This window comes from Medicago truncatula, chromosome 5 (assembly GCF_003473485.1).
Source record: "Medicago truncatula cultivar Jemalong A17 chromosome 5, MtrunA17r5.0-ANR, whole genome shotgun sequence".
Classification (NCBI taxonomy): Eukaryota; Viridiplantae; Streptophyta; class Magnoliopsida; order Fabales; family Fabaceae; genus Medicago; species Medicago truncatula.
The window spans coordinates 28,439,061-28,462,315 of NC_053046.1; the positions used below are offsets into that span (position 1 = coordinate 28,439,061).

General features: G+C 32.1%; 4 protein-coding genes across 5 annotated transcripts; 2 read left to right on the forward strand and 2 right to left on the reverse strand.

Moving 5' to 3' along the window:
* The first annotated feature begins 1,267 nt into the window (after positions 1–1,267).
* LOC11442493 (protein PELPK1) lies at positions 1,268–1,964 on the forward strand. Its single transcript, XM_003615106.4, has one exon. It carries the CDS (start codon positions 1,344–1,346, stop codon positions 1,776–1,778), a length of 435 nt encoding a protein of 144 aa, XP_003615154.1. The 5' UTR covers positions 1,268–1,343; the 3' UTR covers positions 1,779–1,964.
* A 5,609-nt stretch (positions 1,965–7,573) lies between these two features.
* Positions 7,574–8,302, forward strand: LOC11442299 (protein PELPK1). Its single transcript, XM_003615108.4, has one exon. The coding sequence runs from the start codon at positions 7,640–7,642 to the stop codon at positions 8,090–8,092; it is 453 nt and encodes a 150-aa protein (XP_003615156.1). The 5' UTR covers positions 7,574–7,639; the 3' UTR covers positions 8,093–8,302.
* Positions 8,303–8,828: 526 nt separating this feature from the next.
* LOC11432123 (serine/threonine-protein kinase SAPK2) lies at positions 8,829–13,114 on the reverse strand. Its single transcript, XM_003615109.4, has 9 exons — positions 12,778–13,114; positions 12,596–12,670; positions 11,087–11,188; positions 10,595–10,648; positions 10,413–10,505; positions 10,242–10,334; positions 9,789–9,893; positions 9,563–9,661; positions 8,829–9,282 (listed from the first exon to the last, which is right to left on the reverse strand). The coding sequence occupies exons 1-9, from the start codon at positions 12,895–12,897 to the stop codon at positions 9,004–9,006; spliced, it is 1,020 nt and encodes a 339-aa protein (XP_003615157.1). The 5' UTR covers positions 12,898–13,114; the 3' UTR covers positions 8,829–9,003.
* A 3,593-nt stretch (positions 13,115–16,707) lies between these two features.
* On the reverse strand, positions 16,708–18,634 carry LOC11425992 (plant cysteine oxidase 4). 2 transcript variants are annotated; one of them, XM_024784371.2, is made up of 5 exons: positions 18,399–18,483; positions 18,096–18,269; positions 17,676–17,820; positions 17,141–17,344; positions 16,708–17,037 (listed from the first exon to the last, which is right to left on the reverse strand). In XM_024784371.2, exons 2-5 carry the CDS (start codon positions 18,267–18,269, stop codon positions 16,901–16,903), a joined length of 660 nt encoding a protein of 219 aa, XP_024640139.1. In that variant the 5' UTR covers positions 18,399–18,483; the 3' UTR covers positions 16,708–16,900. The 2 variants fall into 2 exon arrangements, with proteins under 2 accessions (XP_024640139.1, XP_003615158.1); XM_003615110.4 differs by having other exon boundaries at positions 16,710–17,037; positions 18,096–18,253; positions 18,399–18,634.
* Between the last annotated feature and the right edge of the window lie 4,621 nt (positions 18,635–23,255).

A 23,255-nucleotide genomic window follows, 5' to 3' on the forward strand; every position in this document is an offset into this window, starting at 1 on the left:
CAAAAGAAAGAGAGAAGATAAACTAACCCCAAAAACAACAAACAAAAAGCTATTTCAATAAACACAAATACTTATTAAGTTGGAATCTAGCCGCATATGTGTTAAATCTCTTGCGGAAGAACTTTTCTATCCATTGCGGTGTTATCTAACTCATAATTAATCTTTGCAATTGCGAGTAGAGGATACATGATTCTTTTTTTTTTCTTTTTGATGGTAGATAGATGAGATGACAAAGTCATTATAAACAAACTCACACACACAAAGTGAAGGTATCGGGGTTCGAATCTCATGCACGACGTCTGGTCTAACAATTATTTCGGTATTTTTGTCTGTTGAGCTAGAACTTAGAGACGATGATACATGGTTTTTTTTTTTTTTTGTCAAGTAGTCTAGTGGCTAGAATTCACATTTTTTCAGATGAATAAATGAGGTGTCTGGGGTTCGAACCCCAGCCTCTGCATATAAGGTACTTGAGCTCAAATATTTGATTTGTTGCGCTCGGCACAAATAAAATTTGGATTGAAAAGGCTAACAGTAACCAAGTAGTTTGAATCAAATAATTAGTTTCGGCTAAAATTGAACCGTTTGGTTATTATTTGATTCCGGTCTTTAGCTAAAATAATACTATTATGATCTCACTCTGGATTGATCGACGATCCTTTTACTCGATAATTGGATGATCAAGACAAAAAAAATTGTGCATTTAAAAATAGATCAAAAGAAAACTTGGTAATATTCATTCAATATATTTACATTTTTTACAAGCACATCCAATTAAATAAAACTAAGTCACGTTTTATATTTTCTTTGAGGTGTGTGTGTCACCTTTTACCAGGTGAGAGTTACCTAGTGAAATGTTGATAACCTATTATGTTTTGTTATTTTAGATAAGGTAGGTAACCTATTCTTAGATAGCCCCACTCCATTTTGTTCTCAGCTGCCAAATTCCCGAATGTATATATATATATACACACACACATTATTTGTGTTTTGAGGAAATATGTATACAATATTTGTCACCTTCTCTATTTACATACAAAGAAAAAACCAGCAAGAGTTGGCATCCAACATTTGAATATTATGTGTTCATAACTCATAACAGGCAAGATTTTTAACCACAAAAAATATTTTTGACCAAACACTCTAAGTTGAACTAACTGAAACTTGACAAAAGCTCTAATAGTTAGGTCTCCAAACCACCCTAAATGCTGGACCAATACCTCCCTCAAATATTTCTTACTCTATATAAGACCAAACACTATCCCCTTCCTTCTCATAAAATCTCAAATCAAACACTCTTCTACAAATATACACCTTGATTAGTTCTATCAATTCATCAAGTCATGGCCTCAATGAAAACATTCATCACATCTTTATTTCTTTTCGTTGCCTTGTCAAACATGAGCCTAGAAGCTCGAAACCTTTTGCAAACAACCACACAACCCAATTTGCCAAACATTCCCACTTTGCCAAATCCAACATTGCCTTCAATTCCAACAACATTGCCACCTTTGCCCTCAATCCCAACAACATTGCCACCTTTGCCTTCAATGCCAACATTGCCTCAACCTCAAGGTAATGTTCCTCCATTGCCTACTATCCCTTCTATGCCTAAGCTCACTATGCCACCACTTCCTAGCATTCCTACCAATCCAACACTTCCATCTCTCAACTTTCCACCATTTCCATCCAATTCACTTCCCAACATTCCTTCAATCTCAACCATTATCTCCTCCATCCCTTTCTTCTCTCCACCACCTTCAACATCTTCCCCTTGAAGTCTTTTTCGCGTGTTCATATCGTTATTGTGTGTGATGTATACTGTTGGAGATTATGATGATAGTATTATTATTGTATGGTGTGAAAAGTTTGTGTATTTTTCTTTTTTATTTATGAATTTGATATTATTGCTTGTACTCTTTTATCGTAAAGACATTGAATTATTACACATTTAGTTACAACTATGATCGATGTCTTGAACTTTTAAAGTCTTATAATAGCAAACAATATAACACGCCCTCTCATCTTTGCATATATATTATGGAGACAAAAATGAGAGTGAATTAAACTCTAAAAGGCAACATAATGGAACATTGTGTATGGAACACAAAAAGAGCAACAAATTGGAAAACATCAAAAGAAAAATTTAGAATGAATAACAATCATGTAAGAAGATAATGGCTAAAATATGTTTTTGATCCCCGTAAATATGGTAAGTTTGGGTTTTGGTAAAAAAAAAATTTGAAATCTATCCCTGCAAAATTTTTTGTTTTTTAAAATAGTCATTTACCCAAGTTTACTAATAATTTGGCACATTTATACCTATGTGGTATTCGCTGACGGAGTAACTTTGCACAGTTGGCAGCCACGTGGTAATTATTTTAGATTAATTATTTAAAAACCTTTATTAAAAAAGAAAAAATATATTTTTGAAATTAAAATAAAACATTTAAAAAGTACGGAAATTAATTTTTCCAAAATTTTAAAAAATAAAAAATTAATTTTTAAATTAATTTTTTTCAAAAAAAATTAATTTTGATTTTCGAAAATTAATTTCCATATTTTTTTAAGAATTTTTTTATTTCGAAAAAAAATGAAAAAATCTTTTTTTTTTTTTGGTCAAGTCTTTTTTCTCTTTCAAATTTTTGGATTTTTCGTTTTTTTTAATTCTGAAAATAAATAAATTCTGTCCAATTTTGAAAGCAAAATCTGAATATAAATTTCTATTTGTTTTAAAATTTTAGAAAAATGTTATCTAACTTATTGTTATTTTTTTATTTTTTTTATTTAAAAAAATTAATTTCCAGGAAAAAATAAAAATAAAAACCTTTTAAAGTTCGAAAAAAACTAATTTTTTATTTATTTTTAATTTGTTTTTTCTAATTTTTTAAAATTATTTCCTATTTTTTTATTTTTAATTTTGAAAATTAAGTTCCATAGTTTTTTATTTAAAAAAATAAACTGATTTTTTTTATTATTTCGTTTTTTTTTTTCAAAAATTTTATATCGAAAATTAATTTCCTTTTTTTCAATTTTGTTATTTTTATTTCAAAAATATGTTTTTTGTTTTTTAAATAATTAAAATGAAATCAGTTACATGCGGCTGCCACCTGTGCATAATTAAACAGTCAGCAAGTGACACCTATGTAAAAATCAGACACATAAGCAAGAAAGTGAGCCCAAGATCCTTTTTAAAAAAACAAAAAAATTTGTAGGGATTGATTTAAAAAAAAAATTACCAGGGATCAAAACCCAAATTTATTAAATTTACAGGGACTAAAAGCATATTTTAGTCTAAGAGTATTGATGATTGAAGATTGGACTATTGACCTAACCAAAAGCTTATTTTCCTTGTGTTGAGTCAATTGTCAACCATGTAATTGGACACAAATGGTTCACAAATATAAACTATGGTTAAATGCTCTTTTGGTCCCTTAACTATTTAATTGGTATCGCTTTGGTCCCTTAACTAAAAAAAAGATTGTTTGAGGATTTTAAGATTTTTTTAGTCTCGTTTTGGTCCCTTCTGTTAGGTTTCCGTTAGGGTTTTAAAAAAAAAAAGTTAACTCCTGGACACGTGTCACCTTGTCATTGGCTCTGAGTTTTTTTCTTTTTACAAAAAAAAAAGATTATTTTTTTTTAAAATATTTTTTTTTCAAAAAATTAAATATATATTTTAAAAAAAATTAAAACATTTTTTTATAAAAAAAATATATATTTTTTTGTAAAAAAAAAAAAAAAAAAAAAACTCAGAGTCAATGACAAGGTGACACATATCCGCACTTAACTTTTTTTATTAAAACTAACGGAAATCTAACAGAAGGGACCAAAGCTATACCAATTAAATAGTTAAGAGACCAAAATAGCATTTAAACCTATAAACTAATGTCGAATCAGTTGTGTAGTGAAAGATATTCCTAAGTAAAATATTTTTTCTTCAAATTATACTTATCTATCGTTTGACCAAATTCTGAATTGTTAACATCCTTTTTTTTGCTTCTCGAGATCAATGCATCCCACAAGGTTGAAATCAATTATGGTTTGCATTCAATTGTCTACTATGATTATGGAAACTCTTTCTCTTGTTAGTCAATGGGTTCCTAAGAGCTACAAGACTTAATTATTACTGTGTTGGATCAAATTGTTTGTCTATGTATCATCGAGACTTCAAATTGAAAGTGTGTTTAAGTGTTCGCAATCTGTTGGCATCCAACACGACACCAATTATTTGATCTTTCTTTTTAGAAAAGCACATTGCCGCTTATTATAACATACATTTACTTTGGAGTATTTTCTAAAATTATTATCAGGATCTATGTGTCAATATCAATGTTGTCGACTTTTGTGTATGTTTTAGCTTCATGGCGTCTATATATTAGTGTGTGTGATTATATATATATATATATATATATATAGGGGAGGGATATTTTGACTCCAAGAGTAACTCTAAAGAGTTACTCCACATTACAACCCTTGATTTTAATAGTAATTAATGGTTATGATTAATTACTATTAATCCCTAGCATAACACTTTTATGATACTTCTTCCTAAATAGTCCCGCACCTGTGAGAGAATTAAACGGCAGAATCCTGGAACACGTTGAATGCCTTTAACATCAACTGGAAGAATTTTCTATTCATGGTCTCAACAAACATGACACCAAACAAATTACAAAGGTTTGTGTAGCATGTATTGACCTACAAATCCTAAAAATCATAGATCCACATCTACAAAACTGTACATTCCTTCACCCCAAAAAGTTGGCTAACTAAATAAATCATCACATTCGGTGTGATTAATTCAATAAATTTCTTGCTTATTAAATTATAATTAGGCTCGATTTTTATCAACCTAAAGCGTTTTGTTTCATCAATCTAATTATTCAATGCAGTGTTAACATGATTGATCTCACATGTATTTAAAGTTTGAAGAACAACCTTCATTTTAGTGTCAGACCATTACACATCTTTACAAATCATATTTTGCATTCCTTGTAGGCACCATAGTCTCAGTGACAAGGGATGGAAAAGAAAACATAAATTCAAATAACAATAACAATCGATTAACATGTAATAGATTTTGTTGATTAACAATCCATATAGATTAATTTGTTAAACAATTATTTGCAATGGAAAGCGTAACATGTGGTATCAAACTACGGAGACGGAGGCGTGTTGGTTTACGGACTAGTAGCAAAATCTTACCTAGACAATTAATAATAAATTATAGCCATTAATTCATATTAAAATCAATGGCTAAGATGTGGAGTAACTTTTTAGAGTTACTCTTGGAGTCAAAATATCCCTCCTCATATATATATATATATTATTTTTGAACTTGTTAAAAGTTTGGCATTCCTCTCCTATAAATGTATGTTTCAGCGATTGTTTTTACTATTTTGGTTTAAAGATTGTGGTTTGGGTTATGGGTACAAATTCTTGATATGATTACACTATTAGTAAAAACCCAAGTTCCACATAAATTAAAGAAAAGATCCAACTATAATTTATAAAGAGATGCATCATTCATCTTATAAGCCGATTTTATAAGAATGAGATAAACCTAATGATTAACACTAAAACATAATATAATATCAAATATATTGATTCAGGTTACCCACCATTTATATTCATGCACCAAACAATATAGTCTTGGGCATGTTTTGAAGAAACAAGTCCCACCGTTAAAACCTAATATACCACTTCCTCAAAATTGTGTTCCCTTAAACAATTGTTAAAGCTAAATGACTTGGCCCCCTATTATTTTTAAATATCCTTTTCACCCAGCCACTCGCCTGCAACATTTCAGTACTATATCGCTCCCTCAATCAACAAAAACCTACCTATTCTACTCATCGCCCTCCTTTATGCTTTGGGTATGACCACATTAAAATCTCCTCCTAAACATCACTCTATGAAGCACGGTTACGATGCGAGGTATCGGATATGATGATACGTTGCTCATTAAAAAATATAAGATACCATACATTTAAGATACGTATATAAAAATTAAAATAAAGTTATAAACGGTTAAAAAATATAATATCAACGTCATCTCCTTCAATGTCCATCTGCTCATTCACCATCATCGGTAAATAGAGCAACTTCTAAATTTGATTCATCAAGAGACAAGGATGTAACTTCAAGAGTTCCAACACCATCAAAGCTTTCCCATGCATCTCCACCAATGTCCCACATCTTAGTATTCTCTTCTTTGTATTCATCACTTTTCCTACCCAAAAGCCTCAAATTTGCATGCACATAGAAGGTGTTTCTGACATTATGTTGCTTCTGCTTCTAGATGACTGGTTTGAATCAAGGAATACTCTACTACCATTTCCTTCAAGGTGGGTACTCTAGTAGTGACTAGTGAGTTTGTTTGTATCTTCTATATAGTTGTTTGTTCAGAATCGGTAATTGTGGCATATTACATGCACAACAGTGAATTCAATTTGCAAAGTAAAAGAATTATGAGAAAAATAAACAAATTTTGAAAATACTAAAAATTAAATGGGTGCATCAAAATTTACATGCATCAAAATATTAGTCTATCCTTGGATTCTTGGAATCGGTTTGTTTTAGAGTCTCCTTCTAGTGAACTTTAAAGTCTTATTTTTTATATTTTTGGTGATTACATGCCTAGGAATCGTGTAACTTAATTTTTTTTTTTGGGCCACAAATCCTCTCTTGTACCAAAAAAAAAACTACATGCATCAATTAAAGTAGAGAAAAGGTAATTAAAGTTAGAGAATAATAATTAAGGAAGGGATAAAGAGTCATGAGAAATATCTGAGGACTATCAGAGTTTTTTGTAATTAAAAAAACTATGATACTCCTTCAATGCATATTGACAGCGTATCAGAACGTATCAACGTCTTGGACACGATGCAGTGACAATCCTCACAATACTCACTAAAAACCTTAAGTAATCTCCAACTCTTTAGGTATGTGTTAGTTTCCCTCTATAGTTTTATATCTTTTGCGAAAGAAATCTCACTCTTTATATATACCCCTCCATCCAATTCAGCACAAATTCTCAACAGCAAAAAAAATTCACCACATACACTCTTTTTAGCTTTGAATAAATCAAGATTTCAAATTATAATCATTCCTCCACACAATTCTTGTGAGGACATGACCACCCAATTTGATTTTTTATTTCCCCACAAATTTAAAATTTCAGCCTCCTTAGTTTTTAACCCTCCTAATGACATTACAGGGAAAACTATAAGTCAAGCTAAAATCCTAAAGGATGCTTTAGAGAAAACTAGATTGGAATAACCTACTCTTAGATAGTCCAACTCCTCTTAACAATTTGTCGCCTTTTACATACAAAACAGTAAGAGTTGGCATCCAACATTTGAATATTATGGTTTTATAACTTAATTATACAGCCAACCATATTAGCTGCTTGACCACAAAAATAGTTTGATCAAGGAAGTTGAACTAACTAAAACTTTAAGTTCCAAAAAAGAAAAAAACCAACTTAAACTTGCAAAAGCTTTTATAGTTGTCCAAACCATTATATTTGTTGGACCAATATCATATATCTTACTCTATATAAGACCTAGCACTATCCCTTTACTTCTCATAAAATCTCAAATCAAACACTCTTCCAACTTTCATCAAGTAAGAAGTCATGGCCTCAATGAAAACCATCATTACATCTTTACTTCTTTTTGTTACCTTGTCAAACATGAACCTAGAAGCTCGCAACCTTTTGCAAACAACTACACAACCCAATTTGCCAAGCATTCCCACTTTACCAAAACCAACATTGCCTTCAATTCCAACAACATTGCCACCATTGCCTTCTATTCCAACGTTGCCTTCAGTCCCAACAACATTGCCACCTTTGCCTTCAATGCCAACATTGCCTCAACCTCAAGGTAATGTTCCTCCATTGCCTACCATCCCTTCAGTGCCTAAGCTCACTATGCCACCACTTCCTAGCATTCCAACCAATCCAACACTTCCATCTCTCAACTTTCCACCATTTCCATCCAATTCACTTCCCAACCTTCCTTCAATCTCAACCATTATCTCCTCCATCCCTTTCTTCTCTCCACCACCTTCAACATCTACCCCTTGAAGTCTTTTCGCGTGTTCATATCGTTATTGTGTGATGTATACTGTTGGAGATTATGATGATAGTATTATTATTGTATGGTGTGAAAAGTTTGTATTTCATTTCTATTTATGAATTTGGCAGTATTGTTTGTACTTTCCTTCATCTTATAGATGTTTAATTACACATTTAGATACAAGTATACAACTATGATGTCTACTTTCTTCTTCTGAACTCTGTCTTATAATTGCTATAAAATATTACTATTACTAGCCTTATTATCTTTACATATAATGGAGAGAAAATGAGACAGTGGAACACCGAAAGCCAACATAACTGGAACATTGTGTTATGGAACAAAAATTAGCATCAATAATTGAAAACATGGAATCCACATGCTTATAGAATCCACAAGCATTAGTCTACTTTTCTTTTAATTGTTTTTCTGATTAAATTAGTCTCTACTATTCTTCTTTCCCCTTGTATCAGTTTCAAACTGCCACAACTTGCTTTACTTAACATTCTCCTTATTGCAAAAGCTCATGAGATATTACATCTTTACAAAAAGGTACTTGCATCTCCAAGTTCCAAATTTTGATCATATCCACAAGTTTAAAAGTGTGATGGAGGAAGGAAGATCCAAAAAGTACATAAGGAAATTGAGTCCCAACATATATGAAAACTATTTAATAATAACAAGCCATATATACAAGTGAAGCTTGAAATATAAACAAGGAACTAATGCACTATGAAGCATAGATAGATAAAAATACCGGACACGACACTAGTAATAATTTGAGAATATGGAAATAATTTGGACATAACTACATGTGTTTGTGTCGGACATCAGATACGTCTTCAATCTGATGTGTCGATGCTAGATAGCTTTAGCACCCTCACAACAAATAATAGCTAATATTTGTTCATGAATACACTTAAAGAGGAGGACACATAAAATCACCAAATGTTTCTATATCTTCAAGATCTGCATCAAGATCAAACTCATCCAAGTCCATGCTGCCTACACTAAGAAGTCCACCAATCTTAGGGTTGTTAAGAGGTTTTCTTGCCTCTTGTAGAATGGACAGAACTTCATCAACACTTTGTGATGGATTATTTACATCATTGCTTTGCCAGCTTCCACCTTCCATTAATTCTACTGGTAAGTTCCTTAAAAACCATGGATGGTTTTTTATTTCTGGTATTGTTATTCTCTGCAAAAAGTCATGAAAGACTGAATGATATTCAAAAGGAGGAAGCTACATGCATTTCAAGGGAATATTTTCATCAACATGTCCAAAATAGAGGAAAGCAACACTTAAACATGCATTGGTAAGAGAAATAACTTATACGTAAGCACTTATATGATAAGTGTTTATGCTATAAGCGTTAAATTGAGTTGTTTTTCCAAACAGGGCCTATGTCTTGTAGCTTTTAGGAATTTATCAACAAAGAAACTAAAACTAGATTTTCAAGATCAAACAAACTCTCTACCTTTTCAGGATTAGCCACAAATATTTGAGATAGAAGATTTATACATTCCGGTGAAACTCGTACAAAATCAGGAACTTTGTACTGAACACTAAGTATCTTCTGCAATAAACCAAGAGAGGTCCAATTGAAACATCAGAACTGAGAATTCATAACTAAACAATTCAATTTTATTTCAAGACTTCATACTGCTTAGGAATTCAATAAGTTTGCAGTTAACAACACTCACGGAAATGGTTTTCTTAAAGTCCTTTGGATCCGCAGGGTCTTCAAAAGGATAAGCGCCGACTAACATCACATATAAGGTGACTCCACAAGACCAAACATCTGCAATCTATAGCTTTCAATGAAAATATAGTTAGCAAATAAAAACAAAAAAAAACTGCATACAAAAAGGACCCTCTTCATTTAAATAACAAAAAAAAGGTAAAAATTTGAGACAAAGGATAAGTAAGGATTTGCGCTGTGTGCAGTCACAGCCTCGTGATTGCACGCAGTCAGCTACATTTGGACCGTCCGACAGCTTTCAAGCACGGTATTTTATATTTATAAAAAGACAAGACCTGCATTGAAATTTGGACTCATGCATAATCCAACAGCTTTCAAGGATGGTCCAGATGTGGTTGACTGCAGCCACACTGCTCATAATCCAAATCCATAATAAGGAAGAATAAGACTCCACCTTTCCATCATATTCTTTCTTCGTCAGAACCTCAGGTGCAATGTAAGCTGGAGTTCCTACTGTAGATTTTGGTTGTGAATGCAACACAGATGACTAAAGAACATGGTAAAAACAAATGAGCATCACTTGACAAAAGGATTCTGGAGCAGTAATCTTTTGTTAACATGTTACCTTTGAGTAACCAAAGTCGCAAATTTTGACTCGTGGTGCAGTGCTTCCGTCTAAGAGTGTGTTTTCAAGCTTCAGATCTCTATGGCATATTAGCTGCATAAAACTTCATTTTATTAAGAATATCTATTCATTGCAAAGATACAATTTGAAGATTCGTCATGAAGTTTTGTTTAGTTTCGTACCATTGAATGACAGTAACTGACTCCTGATATCAATTGCTGAAAGAAAAACCTTGCCTGATAAAGAAAAATATTAATGACTGAACCAAAACCTATGAATGTAACAATGACTATACGAGCTTAACAGAAACAATTAGTAAGAGATGGACTTTGAGCATGTTCGGATTGGCTTATTTGAACTTATCTATTAACATAAACTATTGTTAGACGTTTTGAGAGAGCTTATGGAAAAAAGCTTATGATATGTTCATAAGTTGTTTTCAATTTTCAAAATAGTTAGACTTGTATGAAAACGCTTTTAACTTTATTTTATCTTTTGTTATAGAAATGACTTATACGTAAGCACTTATACAATAAGTGTTTATGCTGTAAGCACTTAAATACCTGTATCCGAACAGAGCCTTTGTTCAACCTTTTCATCAAAAGGGCAACTTTACAGAAGACAGAATAAATACATAAAATATTTCATATAGTAAACTCTAGTTTCGAAATTACCTCATCTTCACTAAATCTACCAGCACTACATATCCTCTCAAACAGTTCTCCTCCAGCAGCGTACTCCATTACAATGGCTAGATGTGTTGGTGTTAGCAGGACCTGCGATGCAAGTCCATGCATCAAAACTCATGCAAAATTGACTAGAGTAATATTTCGATAGAGGTATGCATTAATATAACCACTAGCACAAGGTTCAATATCAAATTAATTCAAAAGGAAGAAAACAGAAAATTAACGATACTTCCATGAAACTTAACCATATGATAACTATAAATCAAAGAGCTTCGATAGTAAGGTCTCTAAGTTTCATGAATGAACTACATGAAATAACTGTTATATGAATCATCCAACCAATCTCAAATCAACAGTCGAGATTAATTTGTGTGTATAAATACATGTGTTTTCTAATGCATGGAACCCAGATCCATCATCCCCACCACCACACTAAAAAAATATCATACAAAAACGAACAAGTAGGAAGAAAATAACTTTAATACCATTTCCACGTAAGTTTGTGGGGAGCAATGTATAATTTTAAATCCAATTCCTACTTTTAGCCCACTTTAGTTAACTATAGAATACATAACTATAATGTTTCCACGGCTAACTTCCATCTTTTGTGACAGTATTGCTAGCTATGAAGCACAGATACATACACAGACACTAGACACAATACTGAAACTGACACAGACACCGGTAAAAAGTTATGAAAACTATTGAATATAACTGCATGTATTGGTGTCGCGTCGGTATCCATATCTACGTGAGTCGGACACCAGACACGTCTTCAATATGAAGTGTTAGTGATACATAGATTGGTGGTATTTCGTAATTATTTTCCACACACACACACACACACATACATTCTATGTTTTGTGACAGTATTGGTAGCTATGAAGCACCGTTACATACACGGACACTAGACAATACTGAAACTGACAGACACTGGTAAAAAGTTATGAAAGCGATTGAATATAACCACATGTACTGGTGTCATGTCGGTATCCATATCTACATGAGTCAGACACCAGACATGTCTTCAATATGAAGTGTTAGTGACACATAGATTGGTGGTATTTCATAATTATTTCCCACAACCACACACATTCTATGTACAGCTCACAAAACTCAAATGCTCATGTATGTTACTTTTCTGTGATACTCACATTCCCAATCCATAAGACATTGAGTTTTAAACCAATAAGCTAGAAGACTACATAAGCACAAATTAACAAAACAGAAAGCAGGACCGATCCAATAATTTTCGATAGTAGGTGAGGCCTAAAGCCAATTTGGAAATATAATGAAAAATAAATTTTTGTTGGTGGGTCTAAACTAGGACTTTAGTAGCCTTACCCTTGAGTCAACCCTGACAGAATGGAAACAAAGGAAGTAGGAGTCTTGAAAAGCAAGAATCATTGCCATATTTTTGCTGAGTTTTATACTGTTTAGCAACTAAAAAGAAAAGACCCTTCAATGATTAGAATCTTGAGTGTACTAACTAACCTCTTTGAACCTAACAATATTAGGATGCTTCAATGATCTATGGTTCATGATTTCCCTTTGGACATTATCATCAATCTGCATAAGTACACACACATCTCAATAGTGAACCAAAACACACACACACAATACACAAAAATGAAACTGAAATATTGAAAGGGTTTGAAGGTGAAGTATATATATACCTTTTGGCCTCTCTCAATAAACTTAACAGCAAAAAGCTCTTTGGTGAAGATATCCCTAACAAGCTTTGCAACAGCAAAATTCCCAGAACCAATATCTTTGACAACCTCATAGCGATCCATGATCTATTGCAAGGCTTTTGATCACAGAAATTCTACACACTTGTTTGTTCTGTTCTTTGCATGTAATAGTAATAAGAAGGAATGAAAAGTAATAAAGCTCAGAATAACTTGGATGAATTGTGATTCCTTTTTAGACCAAACAAGAACAAAAGTAGGTTCTAGGGGTTTTTGAAAAGCCCCCAAAGTCTTAAACTTTACCAATACGCAACCTACTATTTGACTCTTATGAAGGGAACATAGTGGAAATGGATTCTCTATTATTTTATCACTTTGCTGATTTAGTATGTCGGTAGAAATTTTGAGGCATTCTCACTGTTAGTACATTTATGGTCGTTGAATTGAAATTAAACGATTTAAATTTTATGTTTGATATTTTAATTTAAAAGGATTAACATTTTTATTTTAACTTCAACCGTTTGATCTTAATTCAATAGTTAAAGATATGCTAATATGTTAAAATTTTAATAGCATGAAATCTAAATTTGTATTTTAAATCTAAAAGTGTGAATATTAATTAAAATAAACATTAAACAAATGATAATCTTCCATCTAAGTTTTAAATATGGTTATCAAAAGTATAATATTAGTAGATTTTCTTGTTAAAACTATGGTATTTGTCTCTCTCTTCTTTGTACTATTAAGTTTTTAGGTAAAAATTGTTTTTAAATCTATTTCCCATTGTAGTGAATTGTTCTTATCCCATGTGATGAGGTATGACTCATCTATCTAGAGAGTTTCTTAATTTGTTGAAACTTATGTATTTAATAATACATTGGATAAAAAAAAAGTTTAATTGGTTGACATTCCTAACTCAACTCATAAATAACAAAATTATTAAGTTGTATGTTGTAATATTTAGGTTTGAACCAGCGATCCTTAATTTGTGTTGTAAATTTTCAAGTGAATGTCTATCCAGAAAATTTCAATTTGACAAAAACTTTAAATAAAGTATATTTTCTATTTTATTTTTTTTAAGGAAAAAGTATATTTTCTAGGTTATGCTGTTAAAAGAAAAGTATATATGTATTTTTTTTTTTCAAGTAGTAGCATGTTATCTACCATGCCTAATCAACACGTATGTGTGAACTTCCAACATCTTCAAAGGAATCAATACGGTAGATTTTGAATTAATTGGTCCTGCATCCCATGGCAACTTGGTTTCTTTTTCTTCTGTCTTAACCCTTAATTCTTTTTGTAAAATTGAGAAAGAGGCATGATTATCCGAAGTCTAGTCAAATATTATCCTACATTATCTTCTGTGGATCTCTGATCATCTTTCAAAGCTCACTATAGGAACTATTATATTTTTTTTTTAAAGAATGAACTATTATGTCTTAAGATTCACTAATAAACAATATCAAATACAGGTGTTAAATATATAAAATATGACAATTATATTTACTAAAATCTTTTTAAGTATTCCTTTTTTTCTTATGGTCCCTGAATTGTTCCTTACTTTTTTAGAGAAATAATTATTCTTTACTTTACACGCCGAAGCAATGAATTATAAATATTTGTTGAAAAAGAAAAAGATAGTGGATGAAAAAGCTTTGACGAAAGAAATGAATGCATGATGTAACATGCATGAACTTACATTTGGTAGTGATTTTTGGTGTCAATTATAAGTTAGAAGTCTAACTTGGTTGAAGAAATGAAGGTTGACTTGAGGAACGTACTCTCTTCATTTCAAAATATATATTTAATTTTTACAATATGTATTATTCATTTGACTTACTTTGATATACTTTTTAATTAATGTAAAAATACAAATATTAGCATGTAAGATGTTGTTTGATTTGTCTCGACAAATATTTTCAAAATATTAAATTTTTGTAATTTTTTACTTTAGATAATTAAAGATATTAACGGTCAAAATTGTGCATTGACATATGTGAAGTGGTTGACTTGAACATGTATTTTAAAACGGATGGAGTATAAGTTGGAAGACCTACAAAATAAATATACTTACCTTTTTAAAGATCTTGAGTACAGATGTCGTATTAAGTTCTTTTGTATGGTTGGATTGATGTTTTAGAAAGGGAATGAAGGAGATGATTTTTTTATTTTTTTTTTAATTACAGACAATATATAAAATATATTTTTTAAATAAATTAAGTGTGATTAAAATATTATATGATCATTTATTATATTAATGTTTTAAATTTTTAAAAATATTTTATAGTATTCGTAATTTAAAAAAGAAAATAAATCTTTTCCTCTCTTCCAAACCATGCATCTTCCAAACACAAGCAATTTGCAAATTTTCAACACCATAAATCGATTATTATTAATTCTAGTCAATTTTCCAAAAAATTAAAGTACTCTTCCTATAAATCGATTATGCTAATGAATTTCTACAGCCATAAAATTGATTTATGTGCCCAAATCTATTTTAAACTCAACAAAAAATACATCAATTAATATAATTCACAAAACATCGAGATTAACAAACAATAAACACAATGATAAAGAAAAATAGTTAGATTTATTTTTTTAATAAGGGCAAAAGTAAGCAATAAAGGTAAGAGAGGGCATGAACCCTATACAAATAGAGGGTACACTTAGGGGTGTTCAAATTCAAACCGATCCAAACTAAAACCGCAAACCGATCCAAAAAAATCGAAAACCGCAAAAAACCGAATATATTTGGATGTGTTTGGATGTTGTTTTGTAAAAACCGCTAAGATCGGATCGGATTCTGGATCACTTTTCCAAAACCGAACCGAACCGCAAAAATAAATATTAATACTTATTTATTCTTTTATTAGTATTATATATTGCATTATTATGTTGTTTGTTAAATTTTAATCTTATATATTGCACTAATTTAATCTATATTATTATTACTTCATATGTTTAAAAAATAATCAATAATTTTCATACTATAATTTTATCTTTTTTAATATATTTTGCATCAAACCTATTATTCTACCATGTTTGTGTAATATTAATATTAATAAAGAAAAATTATTCCTTAAAAAAGATTAAATAAAAAAATATATTTTGCATTTTTGACATCCAAAAACTGATCCAAATTAAACCGCATATAATTGGATCGGTTCGGTTCGGATTTTTTTAGAATACTCATCCAAACCGAACCGAACCGTATGTGATTTTTATTTTGGATCGGTTGACATTTTACCTCAAAACTGATCCAAACCGCACCGCAAACACCCCTAGGTACACCTGAGGAAGCAAGCCAAGACTAATCCTAAGAAGCAAAGGAACTACAAACATCTATCTTGCTAAAGTTTTGCTTTTAAACGAAAGAAATTAAGCTGCCAAACAACAGAACAAACTACTAGCACTTATTAAGAACCATCTACATGACAGTCACAAATATTTAAGATTACTTTTGATTACTTGTGCTATTCGGTGAAACTTGTCTATTTATCTGCTTTTTTGCTTTATGGTTAGATAAGAGTGTGCATCAACCATTATCATGTTTATCCTCAGTCTTATTAGCTGATGCTATAGGAGTGTAGGACGTAGTTTTTCTTTGCTTCTTTTTCTTTTACTTTTTTTTTTTCGTTCTCTCATGTAACAAAAAAAAATGAGTTTGGAGGCCCTTACTACTTGTATTATTTGGTGAAACTTGTCTATTTATCTGTTTCTTTTGCTTTATGGTTAGATAAGAGTGTGCATAGATTATAGAAATCTGAATCTAGCTACTTCTAAAGACAATGATGCAATGCAAGTAGCCAATATGTTAGTCGATGTTGCGACTAGCCAAGTAATTTTCACTTATGGATGAATATTCAGATTATAACTAGATTTTTATATTCAAAGATGACACTCATATGACAAAATTTCAGATGTCCTAGGACCCTCAAAATATATAAACTTGTTTTTTACATTGTTTCTTAAAAGTCAAAGGTTAGTTAAGTCCACCTTATCACTTGATTTGGTGAGAGCTAATGAGCTATATAATAAAAGAGCTAATATATATACTTGGCCTCTTAAAAAAAAATTCCTTTGAAATTATATACACACACTTAATAATTTATACATGGTTTTCATCACTGGTTTGATCACTAAAATCATAATCATCATACAAGGTTACAATTGAAGGTCCAAAGTATGGCGCACCATGAACAACTAAATCATCAGGCAATGGTTTCTCCTCAAGCATGGAATAACCTGTGAATGAATCAATCAATGGCTCAAATTAAACTGAATTGAAAAACATGATGCATAAATGAATGAAGAGTAATTAATGAGAAGGTACAAAATGAAATTATACCATTAAGATAAGGGATAGGAATGTCATAGTAGTAAGTGGAGGGTCTTCCAAAATCTTCACAGTATGGTGGAGACAGCACATCTAGTATTGCACATGGAGTCAACGCTCTAAAAGAATGAATATTTCCACCACTTCTTGGAAATAATATGGACGGTTCATGTGGTGCTTTCATCACTTCATCTATTACCTTACCCGCCAATCCTACTGCAACCACATAAAAATTGTCTATTTGAATTAATTAAGTTTGTGTCATAGGTCAGAGTTTATTCTAATTCGTTCTACTATATAACCTTTATGATATAGACCTATGGAATCCGGATACGGACACGGACATCGGACAGGACATGGATACTGACATGCTGATATCGTTAATAATTTAAGAAAATTGCATAACGTAATTATAAATGTCGGTGTCGGACGCAGTACATGTCTGATACGGAACACGCCTAATCAAAGAGGGTACTTCTTTGCTATAGATATATAGACTCTAGTTCTTTCCAAAAAAATATATATAGACTATAGTAATTATTCTTACTTGTTTGCTCTTTGGTACTATCAAAATTGATCCAATCATAAGCTTTGACATGGACAGATCCATATAAAAGTTTGCTCAACACTGTCATTTCCGGGTGATCATGAAGTGGAAATTCTTTTCCTGCTGGAAGACAAAACACCCCTATCTGCATATATTCATAACTTCATTAAGTTTGGTCACTTGGTTCACCATAGATAAGGTTTAAAAAAAAGTATGCAACCACGATTTGAGTCACGACATCAAAAAATTTAATATGTTTGTCTCGTTTTATTTCAATTTTCAAAAATTAAAGATTATGACGTGACTGTATTTGACGTAATTCTCAATAATATCAAAGAACGTGACGAGATTATATGTAATTTAGACGAAGTTAGCTACATTATACAATAAACAAGACTATATTTTTTTTCTTATACGTACAGAGAAATCGTCACATTCATGAATATGAATGTATGTTATTTCAGAGAAGCTTTGTCCATAAAGCAATCCTCTCCTAGCACCATCAAAAATTGCATCTGATGTAGGAGAATCGCAAAACCCGAACTCGTCGATTCCAACATCTATTGCTTCAATTTTGTCTGCAAATTCATTCATCTTAAACGTATGAATCAATATTTTTCATTAGCATACTGTATAGAATCAAATATATGCATAAAAGTTAGGATAAAAATATAAACACAAACAAATCATGTGCACTTATCATATATTCATTAAGAAACTCACCTAGTAGATTTTTCAGGTAATGGATTTGTTGAAAATTTGGAAGTCTTCCTTGAGAAAACAAAACATGGCAAGTATCATAGAGTACTTGTATTTTGTTCATTTCCATTTATTTATTTTTTTGAAACGGCAAAATCCATTGACTTAGTGTTAATTACTAGTCCTATAATTGAGTTGTGTGGAAGATCAACTTTTAAAGCATATCATGTAAATGGACGGTGACACTACCAATAAAGGAAAGGACATAGAATAACTGAAAAAAGGGGACTGTGTATAATGTTTACTAATTAAACCTTGGGCAAAATCTTATAATATTACAGTGGATTATTTTGTTTCAATTGTTTCTCTTTTGGGAAAGGGAAAGATTTTGTTATTAGTTAAGGTGGGGACGGAAGCTTGAAATAGTCAATATTTTGAACATTGCTCCTGTACTGCCCATGTTTAATGATAAAATATGAGCCCTTATCCACAAAAAGTTAAAGATAAAAGACTATTATTTTTCCCACTCTGTTGCCTTCTTGCGTGTCTTGTAAAATTTTCAAAAATACCTCTTGTCTGAATTATATATTCCGGACCAGATTGTTAGTGATTTTCGGAATACGAAATCCAGATCAGATATTATGTGTTTTTTTGTGTCTTTCTTTGATGTCAAGGGTCTCTGTTGACCGTTATATGAACCCCACACAAGCTGCAATGCATTGCAATTGCAGGGTTCCTATGAACGGTCAACAATGACCATGACACCATCGACACCCCTCAAAAAACTAAAAACATTTGAAGAAAATGGAAGAAAAGAGGTGAAGTGAAGAATGAAGATATTTGTTGAAGATGGAAGCCTATTTATAGCCTAAAACAAGTCCTATGTCATTAATACAGTCAATGAAAACGTGTTGGTGGTTGTAACCGTCCAAACCCACATTAATGGCTCTGAATCTTTCCGGATTTTACATTCTGGAATGTCCTTAGCCCTATAGGAAGTGCCAATTTTTCCCTCGTTCACCATTATCGCATGAATCCGGATAATATATTCCAGAAAACAGATGTGCATTCCAAATTTTATATTCCGGAATGCATCAGTCATGGCCGGTGGTCTGCACCACACGTTTTTGTCGATGGTCAAGTCAAAAAAACGTGTTTTACCACGTTTTTTTGACTGCAATTATGGTCTCCCAACCGTTTTTGACCCACCCCTCCCTATAAATAGTCTTCCAAACCCCACCATTTCTCACACCATCCTCTCCCACCATCTCCTCCTCTTCTTCCTTCTACAACCATAGTTTTCCATCGTTGGCCTTTCATAGATAAGGACCTCGTTGAAAACTTTCAGGGTTTGTATGAACGGTCAATGAGGATGGAACCGCGCTGCAACGAAGTACGGTTCATCTGAGGGTCATGTGGGTCAGTGTGGTTCTTAGCTTGGCCTGTCTGGGCGTAAGTTTGAGCACCCCCCACCTCCCTCAGGGGCATTGTTTTCTTCTTCCCGTCCTCCTGTTCCCTCCTCCTCTGATTTTCCTCCAATAGGCAAACTACTGTTGTGTCCTATCACATAGCAATGGTTAAGCTCTTAGGAGATTAGAATTAGGCTCTTATGAGATTAGAAATAGATTTATGATCTTATGTAATAAGTTTAAAAAGCTTGAAAATTATTGTAATGTATTGTTCATATATTAATAAAATTAGTTGTTTTTATGTTTGTGTCTTTTTATTTCTGTTTTTTATTTTACTTGCATTTTATTTTACGAATTTTAAAGCTTAAAATTGTAAAAGTTCTGCAAAAACACTATTCCGGATTTTAAAATCCGGATACATCTGTAAAATTATAACAATCTAATCTGGAAAACAAAATCCGAACCAGGGGTAAAATTGAAAAAAAAATAGGGCGCGCGAGAAAAGGCGTAAGATGGGAAAAATAACAGTCAAGATAAAATCCGGCAAGTGTCAAAAAGAAACGGTTAAAAATATTTTTAAATTTTACTAGGAAAGGTATCATATCATATTTAATTTCCATCATGCCAAAAAGAAATGTTATTACCTACGATGAAGGATACCATGGGAGGAAAAAATACCGACTATATGGTTGATTTTCTACGTAAACGTAAACTCACAATAAGAATACACTCTCCAACACATATTAATCCGATCTCAAATATTAAAAAAAAAAAAAAAAAGTCAAATAAAGTTGATATACTATATTTGGTTAAAAATTGAACGACCGTATATCTATTTTTGTTTGATCTTTTTTCTTTATATTCGAGACTAAATGGAGTAAATTCAAACATATATTTATTTTTTCTGTCAAGTAACATATTCTATTAGTTAGTATTGATACACATCCCAATAATATATATATATATATATATATATATATATATATATATATATATATGTAACATGTATTGATAAGTGGGATCCATATAAATTTAGACGAAGAGAAAAGTGATGTTTGTGTTAGAGTTAGCGCAATTGATAAAGGAGATTGTATTATATAGGTCAAATGTATCTAAAGGTTCTTTAAGTTTTTCGTTTTTTCTAAAGTGGTCTTTTAAGTTTCAAAAGTCTCAAACAAGTCCTTTTAGTTTTTGAATCATTTTAAACAAGTCCTATTGTAGATAGCATAGTTGGTAATTGCTTCCTTGAACTCATATTTGGTACCAAATCTGGCTCCTAACATCCACTTCAAATTAGTCATCTTTTTAGGCATTACAAATCGTGGATAATGTTCTTTGTTGCTATCATCTTAATCATCATCCTCTAAAAGGACTTGTTTGAAACGATTCAAAAACTAAAAGAACTTGGTTGGGACTTTTGAAACTTAAAAGGACTTGTTTGGGACTTTTGAAACTTAAAGGACCACTTTGGGAAAAACAAAAAACTTAAAGGACTTTTAGATGCATTTGACCTATTATATATGTATGGGTTAGAGTTCGAACCCCATATATCAAAAGGAAAATTTTATGGTACACCCAAAAATTTGAGTGTATTGGTACACCCAATCAACAAATTAATAGTTAAATGTGTTATTTTTTGAAGAGAAAAATTGTTTTCCATCACCTATAATTATAATAATTAAATTTTGGGTATGAGGAAGGAGTATGGAGGGTTGGGGGTTAAGAGGTTGAGGGAGTTTAACATTGCTTTGTTGGGTAAATGGTGTTGGAGGTTGTTATTGGAGCAGGATGCGTTGTGGAGAAAGGTGTTAGTGGCTAGGTATGGCGTGGAGGATGGCGGTTTGGAGGATGGGGGCCGGAGTTGTTCTTCGTGGTGGAGGGAGATCGTGAGGATTAGAGATGGGATAGGTGAGGGTGGAGGGGGATGGTTTGGGTCTTGTGTTAGGAGGAGGGTGGGAGATGGTGTAGATACTGATTTTTGGCGTGGAGATGTTCCTTTGTGTGTCCGGTTTAGGCGCCTTTTTGACTTGTCTGTTCATCAATCAGTCTCAGTTAGGAATATGTTCCTGCTGGGGGTGGATGTGGGCGGAGAGGCGTTGAGGTGGCGTAGGCGGTTGTGGGCCTGGGAGGAGGGGTTGGTAGAGGAGTGTAGGGCTTTGTTACTAACAGTTTCTTTGCAGGAATCAGTGATAGACAGATGGCTATGGTTACCTAATAATGATGATGGGTATTCTGTACGTGGAGTCTATGACATGCTGACATCACAGGAGCAGATCCAGTTACACCATAATATGGACTTAATTTGGCATAAACAGGTTCCTCTCAAAGTATCTATCCTTGCTTGGCGACTTCTGAGGGACCGGTTACCCACAAAACTTAATTTGGTAAACCGTGGCATTCTATCTATGGAGGAGCGGTTATGTGTTTCTGGCTGTGGGAATGTCGAAGATGTTTCTCATTTGTTTTTGTCTTGTGCAACTTTTGGAGCATTATGGCCGATGGTGTGGGATTGGTTAGGAGTGGTAGGGGTCGACTCTCAATCAACTTCAGATCATTTTGTGCAATTTATTAATTATGTCGGTTGTTCGAGAGGGCGACGGTCTTTCTTCCACTTGATTTGGTTGCTTTGTGTTTCGGTGTTGTGGAATGAAAGGAATGATAGGCTTTTTAGAAATAGACAGAGTACTTTGCCACAATTGCTAGATAAAGTGAAATCAACTTCTTTGTGGTGGTTAAAGGCTAGTAATGTTGTATTTAGTTTTGGCACTCAACAGTGGTGGTCGAGCCTGCTTTTATGTTTGGGTGTTGACTGATTTGATTGTAATTTTGTTTGGACCCTGACATTTTTGTGATTGTTTGGCACATCTTGTGCGGTAACAATTACGGGGTCCGTTTTAATATATCTCATTTTTGCCTGTTCAAAAAAAAAAAATTAAATCTTATTAACCAAAAACGTCGACGAAATAAAATTTAATTTTTCTGAGTTTTTAGTACTCATAATAGAGAATTTTGATTATTTTTTACAATAAAATGTAAAAAAATTAATATGATTTTTATAAACAATGAAATGACGTTTTTTTCTTATAAAATGACATTTTCTAAAATATAAATATCAATAAATAACTCTTTATTCCATAAAAATAATAGTTAATTTAAATTTTTTTGAAGTAGGAATACCGGTACACCTTAATTTGCAGGTATACAATAGAAATTCCCATATGAAATTCTATTAAACTATTTGGCAAGAACTAAAATGTTTGTGTTAGAGCTTAGTCATGTCAAGCGCTAACAAACAGTGTTGCTCTATTCGAAAGAAAGAAGAAGAAAAACAGCGTTGCTTGAACATATTAATTAACTAAGTTCACTAATCGCCTGTTTTGTTCATTCATGCGGCAAAAGATAAGATCAATTGAGTAAGATTTACTTCCACTCTCCAAAGATGCTAAAAAGAGCAAAATGCGCACGTTGAAAT